General features: G+C 36.9%; 1 protein-coding gene across 6 annotated transcripts in view; it reads right to left on the reverse strand.

The window, feature by feature from the left end:
• Positions 1-13,434, reverse strand: part of BMP5 (bone morphogenetic protein 5) — a 118,345-nt gene that overhangs the window by 34,482 nt on the left and 70,429 nt on the right. For all 6 annotated transcript variants that reach the window (XR_011529817.1, XR_011529816.1, XR_011529815.1 and 3 more), the window contains one exon: positions 3,320-3,468. Coding sequence is in view for 2 of the 6 variants with exons in the window: in XM_008515308.2 (XP_008513530.1) it covers positions 3,320-3,468 (149 nt within the window). In the remaining 4 variants the exon portion in view is untranslated. The remainder of the gene's footprint in view (positions 1-3,319; positions 3,469-13,434) is intronic.

Genomic DNA, 13,434 nt, shown 5'->3' on the forward strand with positions numbered 1-13,434 from the left:
GTTCTGGTCAACTCTGGACTATCGACTCTCTCTAGACTATACCATGCCATTTTGCCATTCTATGCATTTACTCTCATCGTTTCCTCATCCAGGAATGAATTCTCTGCTCTCGTTCTCATCACTATTTCATATACCCCCACAACTCCCTCCCTCCTCATTTCCGTTCCTTGAAATCCTACCAGCACACCTAGCTTAAAAGCCCCCTGGACCATGGTCCTTTTGGCTCTGTTCCATTTGGACTTAACTATCTCTCTTCTGGTTTCCTAGAGTGTCTTGACTGTATCACCGTTTTTAGCATTTAGGGCACTTTACGCTTTGTAAAACCAGCTACATAAGTCTGTCTTCCATGTTATTTTTCTCCTTTAACATGTCATCTTGCATATATAGGCACTCAATCATTCTGTGTTGCACAAATGAAAAAATGAATAACCAACAAATGGATACGAAAGCAGACTTTCATGAGTATCATCCTTTCATGACTTCCCATTACTTTTCCATTATTTCAAATAAAAGATGGTCTGTCTGCTTTGTTTGAAGCAATACCGCAATATCACATTGCAAACGTCAGCAATAGCAAGGAATGAAGGAGTAATAAGCTGAAGTGTGACTATTCACACTATAGAGAAACGTCTCATGTAAATTTTCCATGAGGTTGCAGTTAATAAAACTAAGGTACCGGAAGGGTCACTTGCTTTCCCGAGGTCATGTATATGCTCTACCTCTGGTTAAAAGCTGTTTTAAGCATTGCTTAAATGCAAAATCCAGCTTCCCTAGCATATTTAATCCTTTTAATATTTTCATGTTAGACAATATTAAAGAGACAAACAAAAGCAAGAAAAGGCTGTGTATCTCAAACTTAACTTTTAAAGGATTTGGAAACCTTTGAGAAAAGCGAAATATTAGTTTAATTTAGGCTCAAAAAAACACCCCCACAAATAATACAACAGTGATTTAAAGTAAAATTACTCCTAAAATATAAGGGAAATAAATCAAGGAGAAAGGGGAAATGCAAAGTATAAAGTACTTCTTGGGGAGAAAAAGATAAAGATAGAAGCAAGAGAGCAAGACAGAAGCTAAATTATATAGACAGCAAAGCAAAGAGAACCAATACAAGAGAAGGAGCGAAAACCAGAGAGAAACTGCAGAATTTTCAAGTGGGGGCAGGCGGGAGGGAATTACAAGGAAACAGGCTGATCATATTTCACAGATCTCTTGAATTGTTTAGTTAGACATTTCAAGCATATCCCCAAGGAGAAGACTGGGAGAAGCACATACCACTAATTTAATTTTTCTTGTTTGGGCCACATACCAGGGAAGAAACGACCGGTTCACCCCCACAGTGCTGATTTCCCAGTCACATTTCTGACCATAAATGTACAGTAGTCTAACATTGTAAGAATTCTTGGAAGATTATTTAAATATGTGCTTTTCTCAGCCTACATTTACAATGCTTGAAAATCCTTAATGAAAATCTCAAAGCCATAATTAGAAAATAATCTATAATTCAAAATATTTGAACTGTTTATAAAAAATTTTAAAATTCAGCATTATAACTAATATCTATGGAAAAGTCTGGATTGGGGGGGAATGAAACTTATCTGTAATCTCTTCACTAAGAACCTTCTTTTTCTAGCTCAAGATCTGAAGCACATGAAACTTTCACTGGACTAACTAGGGAATATATTTAATCTGAGTCTGTCAACCTCATTCCATATACACACTTGGAGTAACAGCATTGGTTACGGTATTATTCTTAGGCTATGAATGTGATTGTAGGCAAAACAATGCCACTGTCAGGTCCTATTGCTTCTAGTAATGAACCCCTTGAAGGAGGCCCAAGACAGACTCAGCTTGTACTTAACTCCCTAGTTTATTAAGCAAGGCTTTAGTGTAATACACCGAGGAGGAATGAGTGAGCAGACTTTAGGGCTAATGTTTCTGTTGCCTGATCCTGCAAGAAACCAAAGGCAATAAAACTTAAATAAGGCGCGTTCTCTAATCAATCATCCTTTTAAAAACTACCCTCCCTGAGCCCGTCTCTAAAATTTGCAGGGTGTGAGGCAGAAGCGTAATGCAGGCCCATTTGGTACACTTTTAAATACTTAAAAGTACTAAATATTTAAAAAGCTAACAAATGATTAGATAAATTGTATTCTATCCTCCTGTCATGACAATAATAATTTTAAAGGACCTGGAAGTCCAGATTTAACTTTAAAACTTTTGGACTCGTCGAGTGATCACAGGACAACAGGGCTCTCTGAGCCAATTGGCCTTGGCTTCCTCGGCCTCCTGATCCAATGTGCCAAGACCCCTTTCACTGCAGTCTTTGCAAATTCTGTTCCACTTGTCTGAAATGCCTGCCTCCCCAATTTCTTCTCCTAATCACATCTCTCTGGATCTCTAAGATTGTAGCTCGAATTCACTCAATGCTGTATACTTATAAGCCCGTCGGACTCTTCTCAATGTGTAGTGACACGCATTCCATTGCATTATTATGTGATTGCTACCTTGGCCTCACTCCACTGCAAGTCTCATGAAGCCATCTCTGCATTTGCTCATCATTTTATCTCTAGCATCTAGCCAAATGCACAGCACGTAGTTGCTCAATGAATATACGTGAGGGTAAGAAAAGCTTCTGGAGCATCTTAAAAATGAAGATTTCCTACAGACCCCTCCCACAGTTGGTCCTGGAGCTGCTGTCTTTGACGAAATATTACAATATGTTAAGACCTAACTTGACATTACTTTCTGCAGTTTTTTGTGACTCTTGTTCCATTCCCATCTTCCCTTCCCCCATGTATTATTGGAAGCTCCTTTGTCTGTTTCTCTGTCACTTTTTCTATATATATTTCTTCGTTATTTTTTAGTCAGGTTTTGAGATATAATTTGCATATAGTAATATTCCTTCTTTTTAAAGATACGATTCTACAAGTTTTTACAACTTGTATGGTTGTGTAACCACCACCGCAATCAAGACATAGATCCCTAGCCCTTCTTATGTAGCTTTCTTTTGGTGGTGTTGTATTACTGTAGTGTTACTTGTTTGCATACAGGTCTTCAATACCAGTCTAAACACGCCTTGAGAGCAGGAACACCTTCTTTACCCCTCCACCCCCACCACAGACCCTGATAATAAATGTGTGTTGAGTAAACCTGTTCATAAATCAATTAACTAATTAATATTTTGCACGATCCTCTGGAATTTGCTAGCTTGCATGTTGTAAGTGTAAAGCATATATTGGCTAAATCGCACAAAAGACTGTATCTCTCAACGTGTCAAAAGCAGCACCACAAAAAAGATATGAAATTCTGTGCTTACCATCTCCTGTTTCTGCACAGAGCTGTAAGCCCAAATTGTTCTGTGGATTAATCACCCAGTGATTGCTGGTCACAGTGATATCAAAGACGAGCCAACCCACATCTAAAGCTTCGGCCTTTCTTGTGTCTAAAAGGAACAGATCTGCATCCCTAAGGAGGAAAAGAACAAAAAAAGTTAAAGGTTTAAAGAAAGATCATCATTTCCTATACGTAAGTGAAAACACTTTTTAAAATAACAGGAATTAATTAAAGAACAAGGGGAACCAGTGACTCAAGTGATGAGTAATAAGATGCAGAACCTTTTATTATGAGGCTCCAACCCAAACCTGGTGCGGATTAGCAATATCTGAAAGCAATTTCCATTTTCCTGCTCTTCATTGGCCTTTGCAAACTGACGTAAAGGTCTTGATTTGGTCTCTGACAATCAGCACTCCCCTAAACCACTATCTGTAAGAAGCCCTCACTGGCAAGTTCACTGAAAAGATCAAATGAATAGAGATGGAAGTGAAAGTTGCTGCTCCAGTTTGAATGAATATGGATTCTCCAAGGCAGGGAGCACAGGCAGGATGCGATGCAAGCATCTCTTTTAGAAAGAGTGTTCCATTTTTAGTTCTTATTTCATTTTCTGTTTTTATTATACAATTACTTTATGGATACCAAAGGCCAAGGGAGGGTCACAGAGCACACCACTGGATTAAAAGATAAATCCCACATACCCAGCGATAGGTCTGCCATGATTTGCTGTAACATCTTCTGCAGAATAAGTGCCCTGGGGACAGTAATGGCTATGAATATGAACTCAGATGTTTCAGGATAATCTCCACAGTGTTACTGTTATTAACATTTATCAATCTTAATTTTAGCATTAAATTTACAAATGTATGACTATTTGTTGAATTATAATAAATTATTTTATTATTCCCTTACTGTAGGCAGCCTCTGAGCTAAATGTTACATATTTCTAACATTTAATCCTTACAACAGCTCTTTTATATTGATGAAATTGAGGCTGAGATAGGTTAATGGTAAGACACTGGAACTCCTTCAAAACAGAATAGAAATACACTACTCTGCACTTTTATCACCTTTTATACTGTGCTGGATCAGTTTAAGAGCATATTATTTACATGAGGAAAATCAAAGCTATGTCATAATAAGCTATGTTAAATACTGTTCTAATGCATTTGCCATCTATCTGCACCATAGAGGTCACTTCAAAGGTCGCTTACAAGATGTACAAAGCAAATTTCGAATAAAACCAAATTATGCACATATATTATTCCTTTAGAAAAAATACTCCATTATAATTGAAAACGGGACTATTTTTAACAGAAGTGAAGTAAAGAATCGCAGTCAATATTTTAGAAGCTACATCTTCATTTCTTTATTTCAACTTCACTTACGCCATTCTTCCATTAACCTAAAGAAATTAAAATAAACATATTATGATCAATTAAATCATCCAGCTACCCTACTCCAAACTATGAAACTTTCATTCCCCTTCACAATATTAAACATAGTGTTTCCCAATTGTTTCACTAGATATGAAGAGTTGCAGATACTTTTTCACATCCCATATAGGTCTCAGTTTGAGATACTGCAGAAATATGACAAGTATATACTGCAACACAATGAAAAGACTCAATTAGTTCCCATCTGAATTTTAAAGACCTGTTATATTCACAGTGTGATGGAATGTCAATCAAATTCTCCCTCTTCCTCCTAAATTGGAAAACCCACCAAATAAACAGAATTTAAGAAAATACAAATTACCCTTAAAATTTTGAGATATTTGGTAAATATCTTTGAAATGGTAATCTTGGAATTAACTTAATCACATTATTAGCTTCTTATACAGAAGAAGGAGTCATCCTGTAATTTGGGAAACACGCAAGTGCTACCCTGCTTTCAAGGCTGCTTTTATTTGAAGTCTGGTAAAAATGTTCTAACACACTCTGCAAACCTTATAATGCCATCCCTTGGCGTGATATAAATAAACACTTCAAAAACAAAAATGAACAAAGAGGGAAATTTGAAGAGTAATTCCAACTAGTTAGCAAGTATCTTTAGGTATTTATTTAGATGATAGTTCCTATTATTTTTAAATTCTGCTATTTTTCCAGAAAAAAAATCCCCAAATTATCCACATTCATGTCTCAAAACTTTTAAGTACGTCTGTAAGGAAAATGGTTCCACTTTAAGGGATATATTTAGAAAAAACACCAGCCAAAGGATTCCAGCAAGCCCTAAATATTTGAACTTCAGTCATGCAAATCACAATTCAGTGGAAGGTAAATCTAGGGAAATAGTGTGGTTTGAGAGATCCATATACTTCCAGTTCACCTCTGAAAAGTTATGAAGGTTCAGTTGCTTTCCTAAGCTCCACGGTTTCCTGTTCTTGAGTCAAGCTGTTTTATTTTTGGCTGATAACTTCTCTTCTTTAATTTCTCCTCTCTTCTATTGTACAAGAACCTCTTCTGCATTACCTCCAGACAATAGAATATGCTTTGAGAGAATCAAGTCTATCACTAATAAACACGAAGGTAACCATTCTGTGATTTTCACTCATGTAGCGCCTTTCTTAAAAATAAATTCCCACCCATTCTGTAGAGAGTTAGATGTGACTTTTTTGAAGTATAAAGTTACTCCACTAAAAATTGGCACTTATATCACTGGAAAGAGTAGAAATACTAAGTATTTCGCATGAACGGTATAAATAAACTTGTTAAAATTGCCCCGTCTTACCATTTTTACCTGATTTTTTTAATAGAAATTCTTGCAATATCTAGTTTAAAAAAATTTTAAATATAAATGCATTTAAAAAGAATGCAGTAGAGAGAAAATATATATGTAGAAAAAGACACATTTATAGCAGAAATAAATCCATAATATAGTTCGTGTATATTTTGTACAATTATAAGAACGAAACTAAGATTAAAATCTAAATTCTAGCAAAGGAAATAAAGTCTACTTACATGGGTGTATACAAGCTAATATTTCAGAATGGCATAGTGTTAGTTTCCTAGGGTTGCCATAACAAAGTACCACAGACTGAGTGGCTTAAACAAAAATGTATTGTCTCACAGTTTTGGAGTCTGGGAGTCCAAAATCAAGGTGTTGCCAGGATTGGTTCCTTCGAGGGCTGTGCGGGAAAGGCCTGTTCCGAGCCTCTCTCCTTGGCTTGTAGGTGGCCATCTTCTCCTTGTGTCTGAACATCATCTTCCCTCTTTATATGTCTCTGTGTCCAAATTTCCCCTTTATATAAGGACACCAGTCATATTGGATTAAGGCTCACTCTAATGACCTCATTTTACTTTAATTATCCCTTTAAAGACCCTCTCTCCAAATACGGTCACATTTTGAGGTATTGGAGGCTAAGACTTCAACATATGAATTGTGAGAGAGTAGGGAACACAATTCAACCCATAATGCTATTTAAAAGTATTTTTTAAAAAGGCAGGAAAAATCCTGGATGTGAATGGTCTGTGTTTATTGACATTACAGCAATTATCAACAACGAAATGCTTTCAAAAACAAATACATGAGAGTAAATTTATATTGATGAAAATAATTCATAATTACTAACATTTCCATTTTTCTTTTTCAGGTAGAATTTGAACATTTGTCTTGGCTATGAGACAGATTAGAATAATAATTTCTTATATAGCTAAATTAAGTCATCATGAAGTTGTTAAATACAGAGTCATATTTAACAGATAAAGCATTTGCAACACACAGGTAGACTTACTGGATACGAAATACATAGAAAAATATAGCTACTCAAAGGGAAAAAATAACGTTCATATGTGTAGATACATCTATACAGCACAAATACATTTGAGCAGATCTTACTTTAATCCTGAGCAGAAGTTTAACCATGTCTAGTGGTGGGATATTGATGCACATGTAGATACTGATTTGCAAGAGTGCTCTTTATTTTTACTGAGAGAGCAAAGAGTTTTGCAAACGTGCCTTGGGAGTCTCAAAACACCAGAAGGGTAGGTACTTCACTAAGGACTGAGCAGCAGGAGCCAAACTTCAGCAAAATTTGCGTTATCATCGTTCTTACAACTCACCGGAAAATACAGATTGGTGGAATGGGAAAATTGAGGCTCTACATCTAAGAATACGACAATGGAAGAGATAAAACTTAATATTTATTATCTTTATATAAATATCAGTGTACTGTAATGAAATCAATAAGGATTTGGCGATCAGACAGAGCTTGAACACTTAAGGAATTCCCCAGCTTCAGTGTCCCCACGTATAAAAATTATAGCAATTATCAACACTGTAGTGTTTTCAAAAGCAAATATGTGAAAGTAAATTTATAGTGATGAAAATAATTCATAATTATTAAAATTTCTATTTTTATTTTTAGAAATAAAAGAAAGCCTTTTATTTTATTTTAGAAATAAAAGAAAACCCTGCCTTGAAAGATTTTGCGAAGACCAAATGTAATATAAATATCTATCTGGCTGAGAGGCAAACTATGGTTGAATTTCTAGATGGTCTGTCATAATATAGATAGCTCTAAATTGCTTAATTGTGAGGTTTGGGAACGTATTATTTGGGGAGGCACATTATCTTCAAATGACCTCAATCAATGTTATTTTTGGATGCTTACAGATGTTAGCTTATAGAATTGCTTATAAGGAAAAAAAACGAAAGGAGGAAGAAGGATGGGCAAAGGAGCAGGATAGGGGGAGCAAGGAGGAGAGGATAAGGAGAAGAAGAGAAAAAGAAGACACAGGGAAATTGAGTAATTATTCCTGGGAATGTTGTCTTGGAAATCCAACTATTGGCTGTATTGTGAATTACTTTTTAAAACATCACTTATATAAGCATAGAATCAGAGGTTGCATTATGGCTATAACATTTATCCACCTAGAAAACCCTAAAAAGCAAACAAACAACAATAACAAAAAACATGTAGGTACTGGTACTTTTGATAATATAGTATCTCCAATGTCAGCATCATATACAGATTCAAAAAATGCTATTTTTCAAACAACATAGATGGACCTGAAAATTATATACTTTGTGATACTCTGATATATGATTCAAAATATGGCTACAGAGATAGACATGATATGACATGTTTCACATGTCAAACATGCATGTGAAAAGTTTGATGAAAGTTTTCCCATACATATTTTGAGAGTGAAACAAGGAATACGACTATATTAATATTTTACATAACATATGATTAAAATATGCATAGACAATTATATTTATAACTATTTTTTACTATTTAACTACATTCATTATATATCTTTGTCTATAAATAGACCCATTGTAAATATTCAATTTCCTCCTTTAATTACTTTGATCTTTTACATGCATAAAGTGGATATCATTTTTATATGATCATATCATGATTACATGTTCTAATAATCAGGCATATACAGTACGCAAACACACCTGGTAGCACACTGTGCATGTAGTTTGGGATGTTTGAAATGTCAACTTTCTCTACTGTCTATACAGCTGGATAAACACAGTATTCTCATTATAAGACTAAAATAAAAATTATGACCAAGAACGTCTGATGTGAAATCAGCTAGTCTCGGAGTCTACCTCTGAAAGTGATCAAAATAAATCACAGAATACTAGAATTAGGTAGGATAAAATTACTTAGCCAAACTATTATTTTGTTCATGAGAAAATTTATAGAAATTGAATTCTTTCCCATGGTCACTTAGCCAATTGGAGGACTAGAACCCAGGTTTCCATATTCCATTTTCAGAACACTTTTATATCATGGCAGCTCCCTTTAATCCCAAGCCGTACTTTAATTCTTCTCCTTATACTGAAAGATCATTGGTTTTTGGATTGGAATACTGAAAGGTTGAGCTGAGCCATCAGCCTAAAACAAGATGAGCAGAAATGGAGCCAAGGAATGACATGAGACATTTCATAAATACATCCATCCATACATTCATTTATTCACTCTTTGAATTTGACATTTATTGACTCCCTGTAATGATTTTACACTATGTTAATTAAATGAAGCTGGAACTACCCTGTAAATTTCTGGAATAGGTTGGCTACAATAGAAATTGAGGTAATTTGGAAAGTGGAAGTGAAGCAATGGCCATATTTATGCCTGGAAGTTGTCTGTATGATCAAGTGTTGTTGCAGCTTAGATACACTGTCAAGATCTGTTGGTTCACCTTATTGGTGTGGGGCAGCAGCTAGGCCGACAGCTCCTTCGGATCCTACTGAATCTCTTTATTCAGTTATTCTGAATCCAGGGCCAGGCACGTAGCACATCTATGAGGAAGGATTTGGTAGCTGGGAAATCACCTGTATCATTGAAGTTGGAGGCTGGGAGATAGGTTCAAGTTTGTCCTCATGGGTTCTAGATCATCCTTACAGATTCTGCTTTGTCCTTGTTTCCCCCAACTCACATCCATCTTCCCTTCCTGTCTGCCCTGAGAACCTTAGGCCCAGCATCAGATGCAGAGTAACAGCCTTACATAGACTGTTTAACTACCTTCCACAATTGCATAAGGTCAAATCCCTTCAACAAATCCTTACAGCATCATTCCTCAGAGGTACTGGACAGCTACCTTGTGTTTGGTTCATTACGTTGGACCACTTACATCACAGAAGGGCTCTACTTTTTTCTCACCAGAATAGGCACTCTGGATATGAATTTTCCTTCTCTGTCCAGGAGGTTTCTGACAAAATCACTATCCATGAACTTACATAATGCCTTATTCACTGTCACAGAATTCCACACAGTATTGCCTCTGATCAAGAAACTCATTTAAAATCAAATGAACTGCAGAATGGGCCCATGCTCATGGAATTCACTGATCTTACCATGTTTCTCATTACCTTGCAGTAACTAACCTGATAGGACAGTGGAATGACCTTTTGAAGACTCAGTTATGCCACCAGTTGGGTGTCAATATCTTGTGCAGATGGACTAATATCTTCAGGAAGTTTTATATGACCTAAATAAGGAACCAATTTAGAGTATTTATCTCATAGCCATATCTCTCATGAGTCTGGAAATCAAGGGGTGGAAACAGGAGTGGCTCCCATCACTCACTTTACCTGATCCAAGTAGCAAAATTTTTGCTGCTGGGCCCCAAGATGTTGGGCTCTGTTTGTCCATAGCTCTTAGTCTCCAATAGTGGAATGCTGTCACTAGTGGCCATAGCAATGCTTCCTTGAAATTAGAAGTTGAGACATCCACATGGTGACTTTGGGCTCCTCGTGCTAGTGAATCAACAAGCTAATCAACAGGCTACTGTAATACATGGGATGATTGACCCTAAATATCAAGAAGAAAGTAGCTTGGTACTACCACAATATGGGAAAAGAGGAGTATGTCTCAAATACAAGAGATCACTGGAACACCTCTTAGTACTCTAATGTCATATGATAAAAATCAGTGGAAAACTACAGCTCAATGCGGGTATTATTGCTAATGGTCCAGACGCTTCAAGAATAAATGTTTGGCTTACTTCAGTAGGTAAGGAACAATTACCAGCCGTGGTGCTTACTGAAAACAAAGAGGTTATGAGTTGCATAGTGGAAGAAGGAAGTTATAAATACTGGCTAAAATCATGTGCCAAGTTGCAGAAGGAGGTTTGTAATAGCTATGAGTACTACTCCCTTATTTTCATATTAATGTATTTTTATACACATTAACCAATTCTCTTTTTTTTCTTCCCTTCCCCATCTGCCTACCATCTAGGATAAGTAGTTTTGATACTAGCTAATCTCATATTTCAGTAGTGAAGTGACAGGATACCATAGAGGGAACGTGACTCAATCAGAAAAGGAATGAACAAGATCCAAAGATGGATAAAAAGGCAGCAGAATTATTTTACTATTGTATATTTTGGAAAGTATGAGTGGTTATAAAAGATATGTGTCAGTGCCAAGTTGACAGGGGTGGACTGTTGTGGCTTTATACTTTGTCAAATTAGCTAAACTGGAACCCAAAATCCCAGAATTCTCTTCCCTGTTGAGTTCTGTGTTAAGGTTAGCCACACAAGAAATGTGTGCAGGAATGGGAGTAAAGCAGCAGCCAAGTTTACGCTTAGAAGGTTGGTAAAGTGCCAGGCTTCCCTGCTGCTCACATACATTGTCGCTGATCTGTTGGCTCACCTTGTTGTGGGGAACAGCTGGGCCTGCAGCTCTTCCAGCTTCCACTGGATCTCAATTCCATCAGCTTCTCCAAATCCCGGCCCACAATTCCTCCTGGCAGGTCACCTCCTTCAGCTTCTCCAGATCCTGAGCAAGGGGTATGTGGAGCTCATGTGAAGTGCGCCAGCTTCCCCTGCAGGTCACCCATGTCACTGAAGTTGGAGTTTAACAGGTGGAATGGGTTTCAATTTGTCCTTGGGATTCCAGTTTTTCCTCCCAGGTTGTAATTCTTCTTTTTCTCTCCTACTCCACATCCATTTTCCTTCTCAGTTTCCTGTGCTACAAACTTAAGACCTGTCCCTAGATGCAGAAGCAACAGCCTTATATGAACTATTTAACCAGGTCTCACAATTGCAAAAAGTCAACCACTGGAATAAATCCCATATCCCTTATCTCTCATGATGGTTCCATTTCTCTTACCTGACACTAACTGACGTACATCCTGGTAGGTGTTGAATTGTGTCCTCCAAAAAGATATGTTGAAGTCTTAATCCCTGGCACCTGTGACTGTGACCTTATTTGGAAATAGGGTCTTTGCGGTTGTAATCAAGTTAAGATGCAGTCGTTAGGATGGGCCCTAATCCAGTATGACTGCTCTCCTTATAAAAAGAGGAGAAGAGACACAGATATGGAGACACACGGTGGGAAGGCAGCCCTATGACGACTAAGGCAGAGATGGGATTTATGTCGACACAAACCAAGGAACATCTGCGCCTACTAGGAGCTGGAAGAGGCAAGAGAGGATCCTCCCCTGGAGGTTTTGGAGGGAGTATCACTGGCCCTTTGCACACGTTGATTTTGGACTTCTGGCCTCCAGCACTGTGAGAGAATCAAGTTCGGCACTGTGAGAGAATCAAGTTCAGCACTGTGAGAGGATTTAATAGTTTTGTATTAAACCACCCAAGTTTTAGGTAATTTGTTACAGCAGCCCTAGGAAACCAATACACTCCGCTAGTTAGTTACTTTCACATATTAAATCGGAGGTGATCCGTGATATCAAATACTGAAAAGAACAGGAAGAATGAAAAAGTGTAAGATTTGGTAGCGAAAGTCTGTTGGTGGATGGTCAGTAGAGCAGAGTTATGGGAATCAAATTGCAGTGGGTTGAGGGGTAAATAAAATATAAGAAAGTGAAGGGTTTTAAAGCGAAGTTTTATATCAGTGAGCTTGGCTAAGATATGGGGAAGAGAAATAGTGTAGAATTTTGGGCAGAAGGAGCAAACAATCAAGTAAAGGAATTTTTAATTAATGTAAGGAACATGAGGATATTCATAGGACACATTTAAATTCATATGTAGAAGACGGAATCTCTCACATTATTTCAACACAAGAAGAAATGTCAATAGACAACACTGAAAATCTCCCAGAATAAGCATATGCTTGGTTACCTCTCTATAACACTATCCTTGGCGTTCACATGTAAAACTTCCTTATGAGTAAAATCACTTGTTAGCAAGGGAAATTGAGTAAACTAACATGCATTGGATAAGTCCTGGGAAGGGACCCCCATTCATCTTTGGCTGAAATCTGTTTTATCAAGGGTACTATATCATAGGCTTGTGGCAAATACATTCTGTTGCTTGTTTCTAAATATGATTAATAAACCTTTCTTATTGGTATCTTACTCCTTGAGCAGAAGGTGTAGGACTCGTGGGTCCCCTGAAGAGCTTCATTGTAAGTCTCCCTTTATAAAGCAAAGATTCATAGCTGTAGGTGGAGTTGGTATCTGCTTAATTTCAACAATGACTTGCTATACTTAGGCTTTTGCTTAGTATTAGAAAAAATAATTATGCCTTTTAAGTCCTCTTTCTGAGTTGCTGTTTCTTCTTCTTTAAATGAAGATTAGAATAAAATCTACCTTATTAATCTGTTGCAGGGACAAAAGGATACACAAATAAAAACGCTATGCAAATTACTATAATTGCTATTTTCCTACCAAAATACATT

The sequence above is a fragment of the Equus przewalskii genome, chromosome 19, assembly GCF_037783145.1.
Source record: "Equus przewalskii isolate Varuska chromosome 19, EquPr2, whole genome shotgun sequence".
Taxonomy (NCBI): domain Eukaryota; kingdom Metazoa; phylum Chordata; class Mammalia; order Perissodactyla; family Equidae; genus Equus; species Equus przewalskii.